Consider the following 23,908-nt stretch of genomic DNA (forward strand, 5'->3'; position numbering starts at 1 on the left):
ATAGATAAAACCTCCTGTTTTCTAAAGGTAGCAGCATTGTTCTCTGCCCCAGGCCCAGTCCCTCCCAAGAAGGAAACTTGGGCTTAGAAATACCTGAGCTAAAGAGCTGTCCTGTCCATCTGTGGCAGTTTTGCCTCTGGTACATTAAATATTTGATTTCTTGGTATATCAAGACAGGTCCAGAATTTATTAGTTGCTTTATTTTTAATTAACAGAAACTACTAACAGGTGATCAGATAGCTGAAATCCCTGTGTAGTCATAGGGTCAGTGTATAGTGTTAGGCTTAGAATTAGGGGAACAGGAATTATGAAGATCAAATGAAATATATTTGTAAAATGCTTTGCCCAGTCCTGGCATATAATAGGTACTACATACATTTTTATTCCTTTTCCCTTTCTTCTATCGCACAAAGTCATTGTGAGGATCAAATGAAAAACTTTTCAAAAGTACTTTATAAAATCTTAAAGGCCTATATAAGTACTAGCTGTTAATATTGTTATTATTACACACTGCTCCTATAAGATCTGTGTTGAGATCTGTCATCCCTTTCTTCCATCTGCTTGAATGACCTGTTGTGTTCTCCTTTACCAATAGAAGTTGTGTTTTCCTCTTTTGTCCTCATTCTCATCTTCACCCTCTTTACCATTTCTAGCCTGTCATCAACTAATTTCAGATAGTTTTATTTTAAATCCTTAATTCCTGGTGCTAGGTAAAATAATAAGTTCCTTGAGAGTAGGAACTAGATTTTTGGTTTTGTGTTCATTTTGGTCTTCATATTGTTTAGCCCAATGCTTTACAACAAAAGTGTGTGTTTTGATAATGTTTATTTAATTAGAAGGAAGAAACTTATTTGTAAGAAAACCTTATTTTTTCTCTGTACTTGGGATTTCAGATTCTAGGGTTGTATTTTGCTTAAGGCTTTTGAAGCATGAGAAGGAAGGGAAGGGATTGACTTGTGTATCACCTTTGGGAAGTAGAAAAAGACTTGATGACCTATCTATAGGGAAAGATAAAAAGAAACAGGACAGATTCACATTTAACTCCCATCCTCATCCTGGTACTAGCTTTATTTGAAGGCCAGATCAGTATCTGTTACTGGGATGAAGGCTTCTGATTTGACTTCTTCCCCCAGATTCTAAAACCTTGTGAGGGGAGTGGAGGAAGGGTACAATTTGAGGGGAGATGATGTAGAGGACTGGAGAGAACTGATCTCAGGAGACTAAAGTTCTGATTATGAGCTTTCGACTAACAGAAAGGGATTCTGGGTAGTATGAGTGTGGTCAGCCCTGGAGGTGAGGTTTCCCTTTATTTCTAAGGTTCTGTTTGTCTCTTTAACTTGTCTTCCATTGCTTCTGACTGGGATGGGCTTATCAATTATGATACTCTACCCTCTCCTATTGACCAAGGGCTGGAAATTTGGGGATCAAGTGTGAGCAACAGTGTATGTAACTATGGGCTTTATGGGTTATTCCATTTTCTCCCCTTCAGCTGCTTGCAAAGGGGGGTGGTCATATATACCTGAAATTGAGCTAGTTCTATAAGAAAAAGATCTTATTCAGAAGATAAGCCAGATCTTTCCTGTCCAATCTCAAGGACTGGGCAATGGATTTCAACTGTTGGACAGCTGGAGCGATCTTGTGCTAGGTCTAGTTTGTTTGGCTATTCCTTATTTGTGTTTGCAAGATCTCTCTGGCATCTTAGTCCTGTGTTCTCTAAGACGCATAGGAAAGGGAAATATAAAGATTTTAGGATTTTGGGGGTAGAGGTAAGGAAGGTCAAGGGTGCTGTTAGTTCTTTAGGAGGGTTGTTTTTTGGGAATAGTGGGCCTGAGTTTTCGTGGCCCACTATTGTATAGTGCAATATAACAAGGACTTCCCTGGGAATCAGAAAACCTGGATTCTAATTTCAGTTTGGCTTTCATGTAGTTTTGGAAAAATCATCTAATTTCTTTATAAAATGAAAAATTTGGACTTCATGAACTCCTAAGTTAGCAAATATTACCATTTTATTCTCCACGAACTATGTTTTGGGGTTGGAACAAGACAATAAAGGGATTTGGCTAGTGTCTTTAAGTGAGATATCCTACTTCTTTTGACATATTCTTCCTCTTTCCCATACCCCTTTGGGTTCTAGATCTGAAACTACACCTCCAGAGCACAGACTATGGGAACTTCCTGGCAAATGAGGCATCCCCACTCACTGTGTCAGTCATTGACGACAAACTCAAGGAGAAGATGGTGGTAGAGTTCCGCCACATGAGGAATCATGCCTATGAACCACTGGCCAGCTTCCTGGACTTCATCACGTAAGGATTAGATCCCTTCTCCTAAAGTTGTAGGGAGCTTGGTCCTTGTAGCACATTGGAATAGAACAATGAACAGCTTGGGTTAGCCTTATGAACTGGTTAGAGATGGATGGTGTTATAATGGAGTGCCATCTTGGGGGCCTGAGAACCAGCTTCCAGCTCCAACTCTGAAACTTCTTAGATGTGTGATTTTTCAATAAATAACTGTATTCTTTTGTCCTCTGATTTTTAAAGTCCTGTTTCAACCATGGTCCTCTGGCTGCTTTGAAAAGAGATATTCCTTGTCTTAGAATGGACTCTTTCACTCTGTCCAGAGTTTGAAAAGCAACCTGTCTGCCTCCTGGCTATGATTATCTAGCCAAAAGGAACTGTAACCCTCATGAGGATGTGGGGAAAGAAGAGGTAGTGGGCGGCCCTATAGTCAGACATGTGACTTTCCAGCTTTTATGAGTGTACTCTGAATTAATAGAACATCTGGAGAGGGTGAGACCAGTTTTGATGGTTCTTTATAACCCTGGTCTACGCAGCCCATCCCCTCTTATTAGGGAGCTACTCATTCCAGGAGCTATGTTTGGTCCTCTTCTGTTCCCTAGTTACCTGTAAAAATACTGAGTTTTCTGGGCTGGTGTGGCAAACAGGTGTGCCTCAGTGATAGCAGCCCATTCCTTTAGGAGGTCTTTGAAAGGAACATGGCTGTCTGCCTGTTACTGAGCTTGTGCTTCCTGTCCTTAATGCTTCTTATTTCTCCCTTCCTCTCCCACAGGGAGTGGCCACTTACACAAGCTTGCAGCAGCAAGAGCTTTGTCCTCTAGAGCCCAGAGTGGGACACCTGAGCCAGCCCTGGAAATCTGTTTTAGGTTGGATGGGTCTGGTTCTTGCAAAGAGAGAGCTGGAAGCAGCAGGTCCATTTCACTCTGCCCTGGATGCCCTCCTTGGGGTGGGATCTTTGCTGGGTCAAAGAGGGAAAAGGAACTTGCTACTTGGTGCACTCCCTTCCCCAGAAATCTGAGGGCTAAGGAGCATCCCTTGCTATGACTAAAGGAGTTGAACAACAGTACCCCCAGGGTATTACCTAAAGAATCTCAAGGTCAAGCTCCCAATGAACATTTTCTGGGACTCATTTACAGTGCAGAGTTCTTCAGTGTATGATCGGGCAGCTTTCTAGGGGACGGAGGATGGGAAAAGGGGGGGAAGGGATGTGGGGAAAGGAGAAAATGGAGCTGGGGAAAATGGCTGGTGTAGTTACTCCTTACTGCTATATTGATTGGCTGGAGAGTTAGGGTGACCCAGAAGGAGTGGGGCCTGACCTTTGTCCTGCCTTCCTTGAGATGATGACATTCAGCTCATCAGGAAGAATCTGTTGCTGAACTAGGTTTCAGTTATAACTTGGCTTCCTGTCTCTCGATTTCCTAGTCTGCGCTACTGGTAGCTGAGTCCCTTCGCTTCTCATTATTCCTTTTGCTGTTCTTATACCCAATGTAGTTCCATGTTTGTGAGGCCTATGGGTTGGTTTTCTGGGCAATCTCCTTAATAGGTTTAGGGAGTCAATTAAAAGAGGCTTAGGAAACCTGCTTGAGAGTTGAGATAAGACTAATGTCTTTGTGCTTGATTCTTGCCCTACCTTTCCCTTCTGAGTCTCTTCCACAGGGTCAGTGCCCCTCAGGACCTTCTCTACTGCCTGAGCTCCATGATGAACAATATTTCTCCTTTGGGGAGCAGGCCTTCCTTTGGTATTCTCAGTGGGCCAAAGCAGACTCCTTGTGGAGGAGCAGCCCTTCCTTCTGTGACCACTTTTATACCTATGGAGAATGGCACAAGTCGTGAAATAGTGTCTGTTTGGTGGTAGGACAGTAGGCAGGAGTGAGAATTGGGAATTAAATGCAATTGAAATGGCAAAAATCACTTCCTTCATCAGCAGGGATGTAGAAGGACTTGGGGGAAAAAGAAGAGGTTCTGCCTGAGCTCAGCACTCCCTTCCACTCCTCTTTCACTTTCAGATGAAGGGTTTGGCCTCCTGTAGAGTTTGCCCTGGGGGATAGAACTCTCTGTCCTTATTTCTTCCCCAGCTGCTTGGTGGATTATGTCTCTGCTAAAATCTGTGCCTGTTTGAGCATCAGCCCAGAGTGAGACTGGAAGGAATGGCCTGAGCTGGCCCCAAAGGGGCGCCGAAGGGACTGATGGCCTGGAGGAAAGGCTCATCTGGCCTCTGTGGTGGCAGGGGCCAAGTCTTCTCCCCAAGGGCTCCATGGGAAATAAAACTGGAGAACAGGCGGGCATCTAGAGGCTAGAGTGCTGGCTGTCTGCCCTCTGAACCTCAGTTTTCTTATCTGTCTGAACAGAGTTCCTGATATCTTTTTAGAATAATAGCTACGAGGCTAGGAAGAGATCCAATTTATTTTCTGCTATAGCATTCTGTTCCTTCAAACTCCATAGTGTCATGTATGGAACAGATTGAGAAAAGGGTTGGAAAGTCCTTTGAAAAATGCCAAGTGCTGATACAACCTTTGGAGCAGTTAGGTGTACAATGGGTAGAATGCCAGGCCTGGAGGCAGGAAGAGTCATCTTCCTGAGTTCAAATTGGGTCTCAGAGAATTTCTGGCAATGTGACTCTAGGGAAGGCACTTTACCCTGTTTGCCTCAGTTTCCTTATCTGTAAAATGAGCTACAGAAGGAAATGGCAAATTAGCTCCAATATCTTTGCTAAGAAAATCCCAAATAGAGTCATGAAGAGTTGGACAGGACCAAACCATAACTACAATACAAATCTTGTGACACCACAAGCCTGCAAATAGTGGTAACCTTCCTTCCTGGATTCATCATTCTCATCCTTGGGTTTATTCATGATAAGCCTTGTGCCAGAAGAATGATGAGTTTTCATCATCTTCCTTCATAGAGGGATAGCTAAAGAAAAGAGGGACATTTGTCAAAAGGGGGTTAAATAAGGAAAAATAACTGGTTCAGGATAGAGAACTGTGGGAGTCAAGGAGCCCCACAGAGATCCTTCTCACATTTGCCCACTGTTTTTTATCACCTGTTTCTCCCCATGGGGACTCTTGACTAAGATTCTGGCAGTTAAGTAGTACAGTTGCTTGAAGAAAAAACCCTAACTCAATCTTAGACCAGTGTGATATGGCTGCTAATAAAGCTAACCTAATCTTGGGCAGCATTAATACGAATATAGTGTCCTGATCACAGGAAGTGACTGTGCCATTGTACTTTGCACTCAAGACTATGTCTGGAATATTGTGTTCAGGTCTGGGTGAAAAAGAACATTGATAAACTGGAACATGTCCAGAGGACAGCAATAAGGTAATAGTAAAAGGTCTAGAAATCATGTCACATTGGAAAAGTGAGCCTAAAAGAAAGGGCAGCTGTCGTAAGATAGTTTGTAGCGCTGTCTTGTAGAAAAAGTAATCGGCCTTTTCTGAGTCACTTCAAAAAGATGAGAATTAGAACCAGAGAGTGAAACTTAAGAGCTGTGGCTCAACCTAAGGAAGAGATTTTGATGAATGAGAGCTGTCCAGCAATAGAACTTGCTGCTTCATGGGGGTGGTTAATGAGTCCTTTATGACTGGAAATATTTAAACGGCAACTGCTTCATCTTATGGCAGGGGTGTTTGAGGAAGCATTCTTGTTCTCTGGTTTTATGTAGATTATCCTGCCACTGGCAGCCATTTTGACCTTAGACACAAGACACCCCTTCTCTGAGCTTTAGTTCCTTCATTAACATGAGAGTGGTGGACTGCATGGGAGTAGTATTTCACTACTGTCTAACATAGTTACGCAGATAGATCTTTAAGGTTTGCAACTAGTTTCCCTATAGCATTTCTAGAAGGTAATCAGTATAGATATTACCACCCTGATTTCATAGATAAGGAAATCGAAGCTAAGAAAATTTTTAACAAATGACTTGCCTTTGGATTTGAACCCACATCTTCTGACTCTAAACTTCTTATTCTTTCCACTGTGCCATATTTTCCTAGATGTAGCCTGGTTCTTTTATATTTTCTTGGATCCCTTGGTTGATACTCAAGTGATTTCCAGAGCCTCCCTGCCAACAAGGCTATCCATACAAGTTTATTTCCCAAATGCCTTGGCAAAGTGGGCTTTCTCATTGCTGTTACTTTTTGCTGGCTCGAGGGCCACATCATATTCACTGTAGACCTTTGGAGTATCCCTTACCATAAGCCGAGATCATCATTTCCTGACTTTCTAGGTGACAATTCTTGGCTCTCAGATTCTCTCAAGGCAGAAGCCCAGCTCCCAGTGGTACCTATGGGGCCTCAGACCAGAAGGAACCTGTTCTCATAGCAGACTGTCTAGTTCAGTGCCTGTGCCACCTTCGGGTTTTCCTCCCTTTTCCCCCCCTGCTTAGACTTCACTGGCTAGGACAATGCAACAACTGGACTAGGACGCCTTCTGTATTTTCCTCACATTGCATCTAGTGCCTGCCTGGTCTAGCCTAGATAGCCTTCTGTCTTCCCCTTTTCTCTCTTCTCCTCAGAAAGAAATGCAGTCCTTGGATTTGGGATCTGAGACCCCAGATTCGAATCACACCTCTGTTCATTACTACTTTTTAGATTTTGAGCAAGTCTTCTTCAGGTCTCAGTACTTGCCTTCCTGCCTATCATTGATCATTAAGAGCTGAAAAGAAACTTTGGAAACCTTATGTCATCAAAGTCCTTCTTTTTATTACGAGGAGGTGTAAGACTCAGAAAAATGAAATCATTTACCCATTAGTGACATTTGTCTGAAAGCATCAACCATTCAGTGAATATGGACTATGGACTATGGGCTGATGTAAAGGTTAGGAAGCCCAAAGACACTAGATGGACACCCAGGCCAAGTCACATAGCTTTTCTCAGCTTCAGTTTCTTTCTCTGTAAAATGTGAATAAGAAAAGCTGTTACCATACAGGGCTTTTGTAAAGATCACATGAGTGTAAACCCTAAAAATGCAGTGTAAATATTAGCCACTAGCCTTTCATGTTTGATTGTGACACATTTGCGAGACTCCACAGAGGATGTCATAGCTTGCTTCTCCTGCGAGTTATATACAGATTCATAATAACTATGCATACTGCAAAGTGTAGACAAAGCTGTATACTTGTCTCTTGGCTAAGAGATAAATGAAAGGTTATTTTTTTTTTTTCAGATGATCTCAGCCTGGGCTTTGCCACTGATCAGAAGTATCAAAAGCACGAGTAGGGCACAGGTAGCAAACAGGGCTCTGGGTCCAAAATTAGATTCCAGAAAGGAGAACCAGGAAGATGAGTAGTTGGGAAAAATACAGTTCAACACAAGACACGGCGTGATTCTGTCTTACATGTAGTATAGAAGTTCGGAGAAGGGAGCAGTTAGTCACCAGTTTTAGATAATCTTCAGATCTCTTCCAAGTCTAAAACATTCTATAATTCTAAGAAATAATTACTGAATATTGCTACCCTGGCAGACCTCTGGAGGAAGGCCTGGCGACCAGCTGTCATGGGTCCCTTGAGGTTCTGTCAGCACTGACCATTAAGTGGGAACTGAAGTTCCTCCCCCAGCTTCCCCTAAAGCCCTGCCCAGCCTTGGGCAGAAGCAGCAGAAAGTGTCTTTGTCTTGGAGTCTGCAAGCCACACTGAAGGTAGCAGCTGGTTCACAAGGCTGTCTTTGCCTTCTTCTGCTCACCAATGACTGCCCTATGTAACACAGCTGAGAACAGTTGGCTTCAGGCTGTAAGATGGTGAGTCACCCCCCTCTGACTCCAGAGATGCCCAGAGTTCCCTGGTGTTGCCAAATCAGCCGGGCAGCTTCTGGCCCAGCAACCAAGTTACTTAGTCAGCAGATTGTGATTCCTCTCATCACCATCCCCCGCCCCCCCCACACTCCCTCCAAACACACCCAGTGACCACAGAATCTAGCCAAGCTGGTGCTAGGAGGCTCAGGGGGAAGTTCTGCCTCAGGAGCTTTGGGAAACTGTGGAAGGCATAAGTAGGTTGTGTCCAAGAGGACAAGGTCATGGCTCAGGAGCAATGGAACGACCCCAGCTGTCTTTCTTCCTACCACACTATAGGACTTTAACAAGGTTTAGAGGAGCAGACCTTAACCTGGGGTCCATAAACTTGTTTTTTCAAAATAGTTTGTTAACTTTTTTTTTTTTTTAATATAATTAGTTTCCTTTGCACTCCTGTGTGTTTTTTGCATTTAAAAACATTCTGAGAAAGGATCCATAAGTTTCAGCAGATTACCAAAAGGGTCCTTAACACGCACAGAAATCAAGAACGTTGTTCTAGAGGACAAAGGATTGAGAGGAGGGAAGACACACAGGGCTCCAGTCAGATGGGAGCCATGCAGGGCCCAACCAGGGAGCCAGCCCAGCCCCGTTGGGTAGCTGTTGCCAAGGCCAGCCCTTCTCCTTTCCCTTCACTGTAGCCATCCACTGAGTGAAGCAGCCAGTTCTGCTCCCCAGGGAGATTTTGATTGCAGTCTTCCAGGACTGGGTGTGGGAGGATTTGCACTCCTTCTCTGAGCCAGGTGCCTCTGTCACTCCTGAGGGTCATGTAGGGTCCCTCCTTCCCACCCCGGATTTGGAATGAATTGCTGTAGGCTGGGATCCCGGATTGGGTTTCCCTCAGCTTCTCTGTGCCTCACTGGCCGCAACAGCTGTTTCTGGGCAGCTTGGCTGGGGTTCTGTGGGAGTCCTGGAGAGCAGAGAAGGTTCGAGGAGGCTCCAGTGACTCATTTCTGCAGTCCCTTGGCTGGCTGACTTGTGTTTCCTGGGCTATTCAATGGGAGCCATACTCCTCCTCCTCCTCCTCCTCCTCCTCCTCCTCCTCCTCCTCCTCCTCCTCCTCCTCCTCCTCCTCCTTCTTCTTCTTCTTCTTCTTCTTCTTCTTTTCCTGAGGCAACTGCCCAGGATCCCACAACTAGGAAGTATTAAGTGTCTGAGGCCAGATCTTAACTCAGGTCCTCCTGACTTAGGGCTGATGCTCTATCCATTGCACCACCCAGCTGCCCCCATACTCCTGCTTCTAGCCTGGCTTGAGATTAGCCAACCAGTCAGTCTACAGTGACTCACCATGTACTCGGCCTCCTTGGGTTTTGTTAGGGGTTAAAGTCAGCAGAAAGCCAGATCCTAGTCTCAGATAACTTATAGATGAGTAGGCATGATAAGATAAAAAGAGAAGACACATTTGTATAGTGCTTCAAGATTTGCAGAGTGCTTTCCTCAGAAATCTGCAAGTTAGATTGTGCAAGGGTTATTTCCCCTATTTTACACACTAGGAAATGAATCTATAAAATGTTGTAATCCCACATCTAGTATAGTCTGAGACAGGATTTGAACCTCAGCCTTCTGACTCAAAGTCTACCACTACATCATGCCCTGGATTCAAAGTCTTACTCAGAGCTTGCTACCTATGTGACCTTGGTCCAGTCATTTTTCTTGGGACCTGAGTTTTTATAAAATGAAGGGGTTGGATGAGATGAACGTCTAATAAATGAATGCAAAAACATTTAAAAAGCACTAACTTCACACCAAGCACTGTGCTAAGTGCTAGGGACACAGACCACATAAAGCAAGCCAATCAGTCAGTGCTCTTAAGGAGTAGAAACTCTGACAGGGAAAGACAATCCATACAAAAAAGAATCCATACATCTGCTTTGGGGCAGATGAAAGGGCCTAGAAATTCCAAAGGGCAGAGGGCAGAACCCAGGCTTAGGTTCCATCAGTAGCCCAGATGCAGGGTGTAGAGAAGACAGTTTTTAAGAACTGTAAAAGTTCCTCTAAAATATATGGGGGGAAATGCTGGACACTGGCAGTACTAACAATAAGCTCTCAGGTAAAAAGACTGGTAGAGACCAGTGTCATTTGGGAAAACTATTAAGGGAAGGCAAGACCACTTCTTTTACAGTATTGAAGGAAGGAGCAGATCCCAAGCAGTTTGACTGCCATGTAGCCAAGAGCCACTGAAGTCAGGGCTCTGTGGTCCTCCCAGACATGCTAGAATGCTAGTTTATATTCTTCCTATGTAAAAGAATGAATGTGAACTTTGCAACGTAAACAGGAAGTACTGTGGACTTGTAATCAGTTACTCCTGCCCTGCCCACCCTCATCTGTACCCTTGCCTTCAATTATTGAGAGCTCATGTGCCCAGTGCCAAGAAGGATAGAGAATTGGAGTGCTTAAGTAAAGAACAGGAATCCCTTCTTCAACTGTTAATAATGGAAAGCCCTGCCCTTTAAGGGAGCCTATTTCATTTTGGGCCATCAGAGATTTGAAGATAATAAAAATGAGTTTACTACATTTTTTCTTTAGAGTAAATATCCCTGGTTCCTTCAGTTGATCCTGAATAGCAGTGTCAGTTCCCTTCTTGTCACAAGTGGCTTTCTCTGGATGTGCTCCATCTTATTTTAACGTCTTTCTCAAAACATGACACTTAGAATTAAACTGAATTTGGTTAGTGGTTTGACTATGAATGAATATCTCCTTCCTTGTTTGTGACTTCTTTTAAGCTTGAGATCATAGTGGCTTTGAGGGCTGCCATGTTACCCTGTTGACCACTAAAACCTACAAAAGCCACCAAAGCTCACAAAAAATCTCTCAGGTTTGGTTTGGTTTGCTTTTTTGCACAAATGGTTGTCCAGGCACATCTTTCCTATGTTATACTTGAGTCACTGAATTTTTTTTTTTTAGTCCAAACGTTTTATACTCATCTCTGTAAAGTCCATCATAGGATCATCAAACCTGAGAAACAGTACCATCCCTACCTCTGTACCTTCTAGTTTCTGTTCATTTTGCATAAAAATGCCAGAGTGCTTAAGTCTGATCATTTCAGCCTCCTACCAACTCCAGTGCATCCTGTATTACCTCTACTATCAAAGGCCTTCACAACCTGATTCAAACTTGTTTTTCCAAATGAAATAATATTTGTGAAAGTTTTATAAACACTAAAGTTCTCTTTGCATGCTAGTCTTTATTATTATTATTATTATTATTACAGATTATCATTATTGTTATTCCCCTTCAAGTATACTATCAGTCAAATTAGCCCAACAGTCCCTCATCAGTGATACTCCATCTTCCCAGTCTTTGTGTTTCTTGTTGCTTATGTCAGGATTATTTACCTTCCTCAATTCTGTCTCCTAGGATCCTAGTTTTCTTTAAAAAAAATTTTTTTTAACTCTTATATCATCTTCTACAGGAAACTTTTCATAATTTCCCCTCACCTACTCTGTATTTACTTTACAAACATTTTGGATAGTCTTAGATACATTATATATAGATGCTGATTTGTAGCAGATAAAGTTCTTGTAAAATATTAACTCTTTAGAGCAAAGTGAGTAACACCAGGAGAAGAGTTGGCAGCAAAAACATTGTAAAGACTGCCAGTTTCTGTGATCATCCCTGTACCTGCTTCTGATTCCCTTTGCCTTCTAGTGAAACAGGTCACCCACTCCTTTATGAAGAGGGCATGGGTGCAGGGCAGGCACATGGAGGCGATTTGAGAAGGATGCTTTCTGTTTGACTCTACTTGTTTATGACAGGAATTTTGTTTTCTTGCTTTCGCAAGTGGGAAGGAGAAAAGCTAGGTCTAACTTTGAAAAAAATTTTCTTAATTAAAAACAAAAAAAGGAAATAAGCTCCTTGAGGGAAGAAATGGCCCCATTCTTGTCTATCTTTCTCTGGTTGTTGTCCTTAACAAAAGACCAAAATAGCATCACTATGTCAGGGACCATATATCCAGTGTGGACATCCAGCTGTGGCTGCTCAGACCAGTGTGAGCTCAGAACACTTTACCCCAGGCGGAGCACAAATAGTCCATATCTGTAGTAAATATTTGGAATAGAGAGGGCTCTGAATGTGTGCATCTCATGTTTCTACGAGCTATTGGAGTTCTGATTTGCTCAGGAAGCACAGTGTCTTCTTTGATGTGGGTGTGCCATGTAGGTGGACCCTCAAACCCTAGCAAAGTACCTAGCCCACTTGAGGCACTTGACAATATGTTGGTTGATTGATTCTCCAACATAGATTTTTTAAAATCTTTTTTTGTCATCCTTCACCTTTGCTGCCAGCCTTAGTTTATCACTGAGTTTTAGCTCTCCCAACATGCTTCTTCCCAGATCATGCTATTCTCATGTATTCATTCTCACTTACCTATCCTTCCCCATTGTTTCTTTTAAATCTGTTTGGAAAGAGCACTGGCTCAGCCTCAATAGACTTGGGTTTGAATTTCATTTTTGGCACTTGTGACTCTAGAATGGACAAATCACTTCATCTTCTGTAAAATGAAGGGATTGAACTTGAGGAATTCTCAGGTCTTACCAGCGGTGAGCCTGGAATTTCATCCATTTGACCACATCAGTCTCTTGAGACAGCTTCCCATTTACTTCCTTATGAGAATTATCTATTTTTGACTTCAGAATTTCATTGTTTTTAAATAAACAATTGTATTGATACTTTTTTCTTGTTATATCACTATTTACCAATATATCTATCCCCTTCCCCTTCCTAATAAGCCATCCTTGGTCACAGAATAAAAAAAAGAAAAGAAAAAAAGTTTTGCAAGATTGACTAGATCATCACTCAGTTTTATTTATCTGTGTTTCTATACTACCTTTATTTCCCAATGTCCACAGAGCTGGTTTTTAGAGCAAAGAATAAAAAAGGAAGCAGAAAAAGCAGTTTGCCAAAACTAAGCAGTTTATCATCTGAGTTTGACAATAAATGCAGTGCTACACACCCATAATCCTGTCTTCTCCGAAATATGAGGGGTTACCCAAAATATAATTATTTTTCCTTAAACTAGGCACTTTTATTGAATTGTTAGGGTATAGATAATACTCTTCCCCTCTCCCAAGTACTGGTACCAATTTCATTGAACTCCCAGGGAGAGAAGCCTACATTAGGAGATAGGGAAGAAAAAGGAGGAGCCTGTGGCTTTAAGCTGTTTTTCACCTTCATTATTTCAACATCAGTTCTCCCCCCTCCCCAAAATAATTAAGGCCATGCCAGTCTCCTTTTTTGGAGGGTAATTATCATGTCATCACCTCCCCTCCCCACCTCTCCCGACCAAAAAAAACAAGCCTTACTCCCTTAAGAAGCCTTCATGGTAAGCAGTGGAGGGGCAGGTTTGTCAGTTCTCCTGCCCCATGATCTCTATCTGCTGGAGGCAGAGGGCTGGCCTTTGGCAGGACAGTGAGCTTACTTTTCATTAAGCCTGTGGCCACATCCTTCCAGCCATGCCTGGGTAAGTGGTAGTACCCTCAGGCACCCAGACCGATGTCCAGATTTTCACCCATCACAGCAGAGCTGCTGCTAGTTCCATGGCTACAACAGAGCCCGTGCCTAAGAATGATGGTTAGAGAGTGCTTCTGGGGACCCCAGGCATTCATTGCCAAGGGAGGGATGGACAAGGAGCTCAGACACGGCAGGGACCATCTCCTAGCCAAGATCTAGAGCAGTATCCCACAACATCTCCCTGCTGTCATGTCCAGTTTCCCTTCCCTTCCCAGTTATAGTGAAACCTCAGGTTCCTCTTTAAGTCAGGATCTTCACGACAGAGCCGAGCAGGTCCCAGGCAGACAGATGGAGGGTGGACTGAGGAAGCAGAAATCTTTAGAGATGAGCACAGTTTGGGACACACCGTTACATACCAGTGATACAAGCAGAGCCATAGAGGGACACCACAGCTGGATGGTGTACATGGCTAGGCTCTCCAAGACCTCAAACATGGTCTGTATCTTCTTTTCTCTTCTGGCTTTAGAGTTCAGGATGGCTTCTGTGGACAGCACAGGATATCCCTCAGGAGATACACAGAGCTCATTGTCTCAAAAAAACAAAACAAAAAACAAAAAGTGGTGCTCTGTTTTCTCCATGTTGCCCAGTTGATAGCAATACCACATTCAATGGAATTGAATTCAGTGTCAAGCAGACCTCTTTTCCCTCTGGGTCTCAATTCCCACACATCTGTCTTTTTGGCCTATATGTGTTATCCCACTCTGAGGGACATCATCTCCTACAAAGCACATTTCGGAACCATTGTTAGGAATAAGGACAGCACTGCCATTGTCCGTGGCAACCTTTGAAGGGGGTTTATAACCCTTAAGACAGTTGGAGGAGCAGCACCAGGACAGCAGAGAAAGGAGGGAGCTTAGTGTAGCCAACTGTCTAGAAAAACTCAGGTCCAAAATGGCATTCTTTTTTTATTTATTTGTTTTAATAGTTCTTTATTTCTAAAATATATATACTTTTTATTTTTTCCCCAATTACATGTTAGAGCAATTTCTAGCATTTTTTTTTTAAGTTTTGAATTCTAAATTCTGTCCCTCCTTTCCTGTCTCCCCTGACTCCTCTTCCAGAGATGGTAAGCATGTGTGAAATACCAAAATTTTGTTCTCATTGGCTTGTGGATCATTCCTCTTTAGTTGACTTTCTCTGTCTATGGATTCCGATCTATCCTTTCTATAAAGCCTTAGAAATCCATTTTCTTAAAATCTACAAGTATTTTTCAGATTATACCCAGCTTTTCTTTCCTCTTTCACAAATTCTAAGATGCCATTGTCACTTAATCCAAGCAGCCCACTGATTTTTCTTCAGTAAACTCCTTTTTGGTCAGAATCAAGTCTGTTGTATGTGCTCTTCTCATTATTCCCTCTAACTTTTGGAAATTATAGTTGAAACAAGTCAAGAATTTAGCAGTTGCTCTGGTTTAGGCACAAATAACATTTACCTAGATAATTTAAATCCCTCTTTTCTAAAAGACCAAGCCACCATACTTGATTTTTGGTCTGTTTCCCATATTCTTCATCTATTTCTTTCTTATGCCCTGGTCTTTTTTTTTTTCTTACCATTGGACTCAGATGACTCTGAAGTGGAAAAGTGAGGCAGGTGACCTTGCATAGCCTCCCTCCCTTAAATCCAATTTACTTACATGTCATGGCACTACTTCCCTGATGTCATGGTCCTCTTTGAGAAGGAAAGTCAAACAACATGCCCAGGTGGTCTATAGTGTACATCACTTTGGTTTCTCTATTGATCCTCAGCTTGCTTTCAGGGTCCCTGATTCCTGGCTTTCCTTGTATGAGTGTGCCATCTTAAAAATCAGTCTTGCTCCACCACCCTTCTAAAGATGTTTCTTTTGAATAATGTATTACCTTTGTAAAATATATTTGGACAGGAGAAGGACTTATGAATAAATAAGAGATAGAGAGCACAGTGAGATATAAAATAGATAACTTTGATTACATTAAATTTAAAAGGTTTTGTACAAATAAAATCAATGTAGTCAAGATGAGAAGGAAAGCATAAAATTGGGAGGAAATCTAAGTCTCATCCTATCAAATTATCTGAACCTCTTTTTTCTCTCTGTGTTAATTACCCATCTTTTGTGTATTTCTGTCTTTCTTCTTGGATACAACTTACTGTGAATTACTGATCCTTATATTCTTTTTCTTAGTTTATATCTGCTACTTTCTGTGGTATTTGACTTGCCTGCTTTCTCCATACACCCATTTTCAGCTTAAAAGAAGAGTAAGATCCTTAGGTCTGCTCTATTCTTTCTTTTGGGGCAGAGATCCCCCAGGTCTCTGATTATTGAATAATATGCCCATTGTAGATGGGGAGACAGAAAAACTAAGGCCAGTGGAATCTACCCACATCTCTCTAGGGCCTTTGAGTCAGCCACAGTCTGGGCGATCTGTGTTTGTACAGCCTTCCCCATTTGTGTTTCGGCTCCTCCAGTCTTGGCCATGGCTCAATGGATTTATCTTTTTGTGTGTCTCCTCTCTTCTTGGGTCTCTCTAGTCTCTAGATAATTCTCTTGGTGGTTAGAATCACAGAATTTTAATGCTAGAAGGAGTCTTGGTTACATTATAGTTCTTCCTTTTACTTCCCTCCTGCCTTTATCCCCATAAATGTTTTATTGATGAGCAGATCATGTCCCACAAGATTTGCTTAAACTCCTGCTTCTAAGAATTCATATTTTTTTAGCATTCTAAAGTTTACAAAGTACTTTGCTCACATCTCCCTTATGAACTAGGTACTGCACAACAGTTCCTGTGTGGTTTTTGTTATTGTTCTTTTAATATAAAAGAGGTCAGGAGTTAATTTTGTTCATTTAGGGAAGTGAACATAAAATTTTATTCTTTACAATAGAGAAATAGATCACAACTGAATCAAGTTTGATACGATTTCTGAATGTAGAACTACATTTTCAGAGCTGATTTCACAAGAAAAACCATTAATCCACCACATAGTAGTTCTAGATAAATTTAGAAATTTGAGTTTTTGAAGTCTATATATGAATAGGCTAAATCCATACTTAGCTAATAAACAGAAGCATGGGTGGGGTCTTTCAGCTTCACATAGAAATCATATTCTGAAAAAGATCTTACCCTTCATTTTTGTGGATCTATCTATTGTTAACATTTATGGGATCCAGGGGAGATTATTTTTGAGTTGGGAAGAACTTTAGACCTCATCTAATGATACTCAGTCATTTCAAAGATGAGAAAACAGAGGTCCAGAGAGGTGACAAGGCAGCTGGTGGCACTATAGAGCCCAGACTGCTGGGCCTGGCAACAGGAAGATCTGAACTCAAATCTGGCCTTAGACACTTACAGTTGTATGACCCTGGGCTGGTCACTTAGCCTCTGCCTCAGTTTTCTCAACTGTAAAATGGGGATGTTAATAGCAACTAGCTCCCAGGGTTGTTGTGAAATTAAATGAAATGATATTTGTATGCTTAGCTCTGTGCCTGCCACAAAGCAACACAGTATAAAGTTGTTGTTTTTGTTGTGCTTGTGATTATTGTTATGACCAGTGACAGTTATCTAATCCAACCCACCCAAGGTCCCACAATGATGAACGGTAACGCCAGGGGGTGTGGACTTCACACCCCAGAGAACAACCATCCCATTTTGCAAAAGGGGAAACTGAGGGTGCCCCAGGCCGCCCAGCCTGCTCAGTTACACCCCAGCTTTCCTTCTCCCCTTTCCCCCCCGGCTGCTTGCTGCTTTCCACAGCCAGATGCCCGGGTTTCTCCAAAGCCCGGGGGAAAGAGGGCCCAGAAGGACCAGGGAGCTTTCTCACCCTGGCTAGGCCAGTCTGCAGACCCCAAGAAAGCAGGGAAAGAGCCCTCGGCAGGGCAGATGCCACCATGGCAACTGGTAAATGGAGGCCACAGGGGCCACTGTTCCTAGTGTGACCAAGCTTCCCCAGGAATGGCCTGGAGGAGGGGCCCTGAGGTGGGGTTAGCCCAGACAGAGCCTGGCCTGAGCGGGCTGCTCTCCATGAGGTTATGTTCTATGCGGGCACTGCCCAGAACGGAGAACATAAGCGTGGCAGTGCCAGGCCCGGGGCTGACCTGTGAGTATAAACCTGTTGTCTCCTGGTGATGGGTCCCCTTCCTCCCTCTGTCTCCCTTGCTGGGTCTCCAGGCAGGTCCTGCCAGCTAAGGATGGCTGGGGGCCCCTCGTCTCCTTTCCCACCATCCTTTCCCTTGGAGATCTCCTCTGCCCCTCTGGATCCGGTGATCGTCTCTATACAGATGATGCTCACCTCTCTTGGTCCAGCCCTAAGCTCTCTCCTGACCCCGTGTCTCACATTTCTACCTGCCTGTTGGACAGTTTGAGCTAGATGCCTTTTACCGTGCACAACTCGGTGTGTCTCTCCCGCTCTCCTTCCTAACTCCCCTGTAACTCTCTAGGCTGCATCTTTGAGTCTTCCTGCTGGCTCACCCTCCAGGTGCAGCCAAGGGCCAAAGGGAGGCTTAATCTGTCCTTCTCCCTCTCTCCCTCCTCCCGCATCTGGTCACTCTCTTACATATGCCTCTCCCTCTCTCCCAGCCTGATATGGGCCCTCCTGGCCTCAGCTCGCCTCAGGACTATTCCAGTAACGTCTAGTCGTTCTCCAGACTCGGCCCGTCCTCCATTCAGCTGTCAGACTGATCTTCCTGAGGCACAAGTCTGACCATGTCATCCCCCCATTCAGTAAAGTCCCCTGGCCCTCTAGTCCCTCCAGGATCGCTTATAAGTCCTTCTCTCGGCCTTTCAAGCCTTTCATAATCTGGCCCCCTGGCCAATCTGCTGACCCTTATTCCCTCCCAGGATTTTGCAACCCTAAGACAGGCCTCCTTGCTGTTCGCTGCAGAAGATCCTTCAGGTGCAGACTCTGGGCTCTGTAGCTGCTGGTGGGCCCCCTCCTTCCTCCCCCCTCCCCCCCAATTCCTCCCAGCTTCCCCCTCCCACCTCCCTTCAAGGCCTACCTTCTCTGGGATGCCTGATTAGACCTCCTTCATCTCCGTGCCTTCCCTGGGGGAATGCCCACAATTTATCCCAGATGTGTCTGGGTACGTGTTGTCTTCTTTATTAGGTTGGGTTCCTTGGGAGCAAGGACTGTTTTTTGGTCATTTTTTTGGATCCCCAGTACTCAGCACAGTGCCTAGTACTTGGCGAGTACTTAATAAATGTGTATTGGCTGTGCAGTCCTCAGGCACTGGAATTTCCAGGCCCTGATTATCACGATAGCTTTAAAAGTGATTTGTTCCCTCTTCTGATGATAGCTGACAAAATGTTAAAATTAAAGGCAGACCGCAGTGTCTTCCCACAGTCTGGAGTCTCTGAGGCTGAGTTCAGCCCTATAAGAGCAGCTCCTCGCAGAGCCTGGGAGAGTCTTGTGGGAGCCCTCATTGAAGACAGGGGCCTAGGGAAGCAAGTGTCTCGACTCCACAGTTGCTTACTTCCTTTCGAGATGTACACTTGGGCCAAAGTTTGTCTATCTTTTTTTTTTCTCCCCAAGTCTGGTTTAGTTTTTTATTACAAGGAAGTTTCAATTTGGAGAGCCTTGTGGGAGATTTACATGTCCACTGAGCCCAGCTTGAGGGAAAGAAAGAATCTATTTTTAAAAAATCTTCCCAAACTCTTGGGTGCCATACCTATTTATGGTACCTGAAGAGAGAGGGATGTGTTTTTCTCTGGAACAGAAGACTTCTGGGTGTAGTTATTTGTTGATTCAACTAAACAGGTATTTCCTGAGTACCTACTGTGTGTTGGCTCTGTGGGATGCACAGTGAAGTCCATGTGCAGCACACACACGTGGTAGTGGTCAGGAGTGGTTTGCACCTGTAAACCTGGAGCTTGCTCAAAAATCGAGGCTAAAGATTCAGATGGAACTCAGAGAGCAGGAGCCTGGGCACATAGCAGGAACCAAGTGGTCAAGAGCCCAGACAGCTGGCTATCTCTCATTTTCAATCCTCCTGCCCACAAGTACAATTTCCTAGGGTAAAAGGTCTACTTGGGCAGATTCATTAATTCCCAAGAGGGGAAAAAAGGACAGCAGTCTCAGCTGAGCACTAGAACACTCTTTGAGGTGCTTTATTTTCCAATAGACTCATCCTTCCAGGTCCACTGGGGCGGTTTCTCTTTTATAGCTGCCATTAATCTACCCTTCTCCACCCTCTCCTTAGTAGGACGGCTTGGTGTTGGGAGCAAATCCATTCAGCCAAGCTGCCAAAGGGCAGAGAGGAACTGGTGGCAGCTAGAAGTGAGGAAAGCTGAGGGAGCCCATCAGTGGGATGGGGAAGGGTATATGCTGATGTCTTAGATCACTTGCAAGGAAGAGGATTTTCCCAGGCCTAGGGACCTGGATCTTCGAGTTTTTGGTTTCCAGGCAAAGACAAAAGTACCCTGACCATGGCAGAGCCACCAGCCTCCAGGGGCAAGACATCCTGCTATATGAACGTGAGAAAGCCAAATAAAAACATTAATAATGAGGCAGCCTAATACAGCAGCAAGAGCATTTCATTTGAACTATGAAGACCTGAGTTTGAATCTCAGTTCTGCTGTTAAGTCTGTGGGGACCCTAGAAAAGTTAACTCTCTAGGCCTGTGGAGGAAAACTCAGATTGGAAACCCTCAAAGCTAGTCTCTACCTTGGACCCTTTCTAATAGTGGTTTTTAACTTAGAGTCCTTGAATTTAAAAATTGATGACTGCATTTATCAATTTTTTTTATGCATTATTTTATGCATTTTAAAAACATTATTCTGAAAGGGGTCCATAGACCTCACTTGACTGCTACCAAAAGGGGTCCATGATGCTCTTTTGTCAGAGGTTAAGAACCTCCTGCTCTAGGAGTTAGGGCCAGCTATGCTATTAGATCAGGGCCAGTTGTACCTGTAACATTTGAAACTTCCTTTGGATAATTGAAACTGCCTTATTTTCTGTGATCACCTTTGTTATATTTTTGGTTAAGATGTAACTATGAAATTTTGTCTTATCTCAGTTTCTTCTAATTTTTTTGTAATGTGACTTTTTATATTTAAGTTGTATGTCTATTTTGAGCTTATTGTGTTATGGCACATAAGATGTTGGTCTAATTCCCCCCACCCCCTTTTTTTTTTTGTCAATTGATAACAACAGCAACAATGATGGTGATAGTAGCTACTATTTATATAGTGTCTACTCTTTGCCAGGCTGTGCTAAATATTTGTCAAGTATTTCAACTGATCCTCACAAGTTCTCGGATGCTATTATTATCCCCCTTTTACAGTTGAGAAAACTGAGTCCACAGTGTCATGTTTTCCTTCTTGATTCCATCACTCCTCTGCCATCTAGTACTGTAGTTCTCCTCCCCATTCCCAAGCAGCTGATACTTAGTCCTGGGGATCAATCAGTTCACAAGTCAGCTCTACCACCACTGACCTGCTGGTGATTCCTAGGGCTGAAAGGCTTTCTACAAAGCACTCTCCATCCCTAATTACCCAGGCTCCATTGTGCCTGGCTTTGTGCCTGTGACATTTTCCAGATTCTGCATGTTATCATTTTTTAGAGAAATGATGGTGTGTCCTGGCTAGACTCTTTCTGAATAAGCACTTTTCTTTTTTGTCCCTAGCACTAGTTTCCTTCTGCTCTTCCTTTTCAGAATCCTAGAACCTTAAAATTTAAGTTGGAAGGTATCAAGTTCAAATGAACCTGAACAGAAATTCCAACTATAGTGCTCTTGATAAGGAATCATTCTCCTCTTGAAGAGCATCAGTGATAGGGAATCACCACCTTAGTTGCTTAAAATGTGACCTTCCTGCGTCATGACCCTTCCTTACTCCTTTAATTTGGTCATAGAGGAAGAGAGAGCAATACTGTTCATTGGAGCTGATCCCTTTAACAGCACTCTTGATCCCATTGCCTCCTGATTCCCCCAGGGCATTACTGTGTTTAGCAGTCATGCCCTCCTTATGTGCATTTTCTCCCACACAATTGGTTTCTGAGGGCCTACAGACATCATCAGTTCTCCCTGATTGCCCTCCCCATGCCCCACCCCTCTACCTCCCACTTTGATTCTTCTAGTTCATCACACTACCTCCACCTTTCTCTTTTCCTTTTCTGTTAAACTTTAAAAAAAAAGAGTATTTCTAGGAGATGGCAGAGTAAGAAGAAATACCTTGAGCTCTCCCCAATCCCCAACACACACCTTCTCCAAATATATCTTAGAAACTTGCCAGACTGAATCTTGATCAGGTAATACAAGAAAAAAAATCACAGTGAGTCATATTTCCAGCCCAAGTTGGCATAAAAAGACAGAGGTCTGCAGTTAGGGTCTAGCCAGGAGCAAGCTGCAGAACATTCCACTGCAGGGAGAGGCTGTGTACCAGGGCAAAAAGGCCCAAATTCAGCTTGGAGGGACCTAATCTTGTGCAGGTTGCATGGATAAATGCCAAATCTTGACTCTTTTACTCACTGTCTAGTTCTTGGGCCCAGATCCAGAAGGGACTGAGAACCCCAGTGGGGTCCCAGAGGGACCTCTGTCAAGGGCCCTCATCTATGTACTGAGCAAGGAGAAAGTTCAGAACCAAGCAGCAGCGATGTGACAGAGGTCTCAGACCAAAGTTCTGTCACTGAGAAAGCAAAGCTTTCCAACTGACTGATAGTGGCTGAGTCTACCAGTAGCTTACTGAATATCCAAATAAAGCACACTCACAAGCATATTGTTCAAACCCAAATCCAGACTACCCCAGATTAGACCACTCTGGGAACATTGAAAGCTTGCAGGTCCCCACCCTGAGCAGTCCCTGAGATCCTGGAATAACACAAGACTGGATACTCCCAAGAGAGCAACAGGTGGACCAGCCCAGATGTTCCTTCCAAAAGTATGCAGAGCCCAGCCCAAGGATCAGTTCCAGAGTCAACAAGTAGCCTGAAAGAATGAGCAAACGAAGAATCCCACCATTAAAATGGTGACAGACCCTCAAAAGGCAAACACAGAAGAAAAAGATTCCAAAACATCTATAAGAAAGCCTCAAACAAAAACATAGTTCAGATACAAATTCAACTAGAATTTCTGAAAGAAATGAAAAAAGGAGTTAAATATGTTTTTATAAATAAAATGAGAGTACTATGGGGAAAAACTAGAAAAGAAATGAGAGCTATTGAAAAAAAAAAGAATTGGAAAGGACATTAACAGGTACAAAGGAGGTACAAAATATTGCCTAAGCCACAAATAATTCCTGAAAAATGGAATGACCAAGAATGTTGTTACTCTATGAGACAATCAGAAATATTAAACACAAAGTCAAAAAACTGGGAGGAAAAGAGTAAGAAAATATAAACTGACTTATTGGGGTTTTTTTGGGATGTTGTTGTTTGTTTCTTAAACTCTCTCTTTTTTTTTTTCTTAAAGCCTTTTTATATTCAAAATATATGCATGGATAATTTTTCAACATGGACCCTTGCAAAAACCTTGTGTTCCAATTTTCCCCCCCTTTTCCCTACCTCCCCCGCTAGATAAGTAATATAATATATGTTAAACATATTAAAATATATGTTAAATCCAATATATGTATACATATTTACACAATTATCTTGCTGCACAAGAAAAATCAGATCAAAAAGGAAAAAAAATGAGAAAGAAAACAAAATGCAAGCAAACAACAACAAAAAGAGTGAAAATACTATGTTGTGGTCCACACTCAATTCCCACAGTCCTCTCTCTGGGTGCAGATGACTCTCTTCATCACAAGATCATTGGAGCTGGCCTCAATCATCTCATTGTTGAAAAGAGCCATGTCCATCAGAATTGATCATTGTATAATCTTGTTGTTGCCATGTCCAATCATCTCCTGGTTCTGCTCATCTCACTCAGCATCAGTTCATGTAAGTCTCCCTAGGCCTTTCTGAAATCATCCTGCTGATCGTTTCTTATAGAACAATAATATTCCATAACATTCATATACCATAACTTATTCATACATTCTCCAGTTGATGGGCATCCACTCAGTTTCCAAAATATCTTATTGTTTAAAAAAGAAAGAAAGAAATTAACTAAAAAACAGATCAAGGAGAGATCATTTAAGAATCATTGGAGTACCTAAAGTTAATGACCAAAAAAAAAAGACCTCAGAGCCTCCTATTTCAAGAATTCTTAAAACTGAAATAGAAAATCTTAGGTTTACTTCTTGAAAATAACTCAAAATGAAAAATTCCAGGAGCATTTTTACAAAAATCTAGACTTTCCAGCTCAAACTAAAATTTAAAAAACAAACAAACAAATTTTCAAGTTGCCAGAAAGAATTCAGGAACCTCAAAACTATAATCAGGATCACATATGATTTAGCAGCCAACACTGTAAA

The 23,908-nt window shown here is 42.8% G+C and overlaps 1 protein-coding gene across 2 annotated transcripts in view; it reads left to right on the forward strand.

Moving 5' to 3' along the window:
* Positions 1-23,908, forward strand: part of ATP6V0D1 (ATPase H+ transporting V0 subunit d1) — a 100,345-nt gene that overhangs the window by 52,736 nt on the left and 23,701 nt on the right. For both annotated transcript variants that reach the window (XM_023495044.2, XM_003758398.4), the window contains exon 2: positions 2,135-2,306. In XM_023495044.2, the coding sequence (XP_023350812.1) occupies positions 2,135-2,306 (172 nt within the window). The remainder of the gene's footprint in view (positions 1-2,134; positions 2,307-23,908) is intronic.

The sequence above is a fragment of the Sarcophilus harrisii genome, chromosome 2 (assembly GCF_902635505.1).
Source record: "Sarcophilus harrisii chromosome 2, mSarHar1.11, whole genome shotgun sequence".
Classification (NCBI taxonomy): Eukaryota; Metazoa; Chordata; class Mammalia; order Dasyuromorphia; family Dasyuridae; genus Sarcophilus; species Sarcophilus harrisii.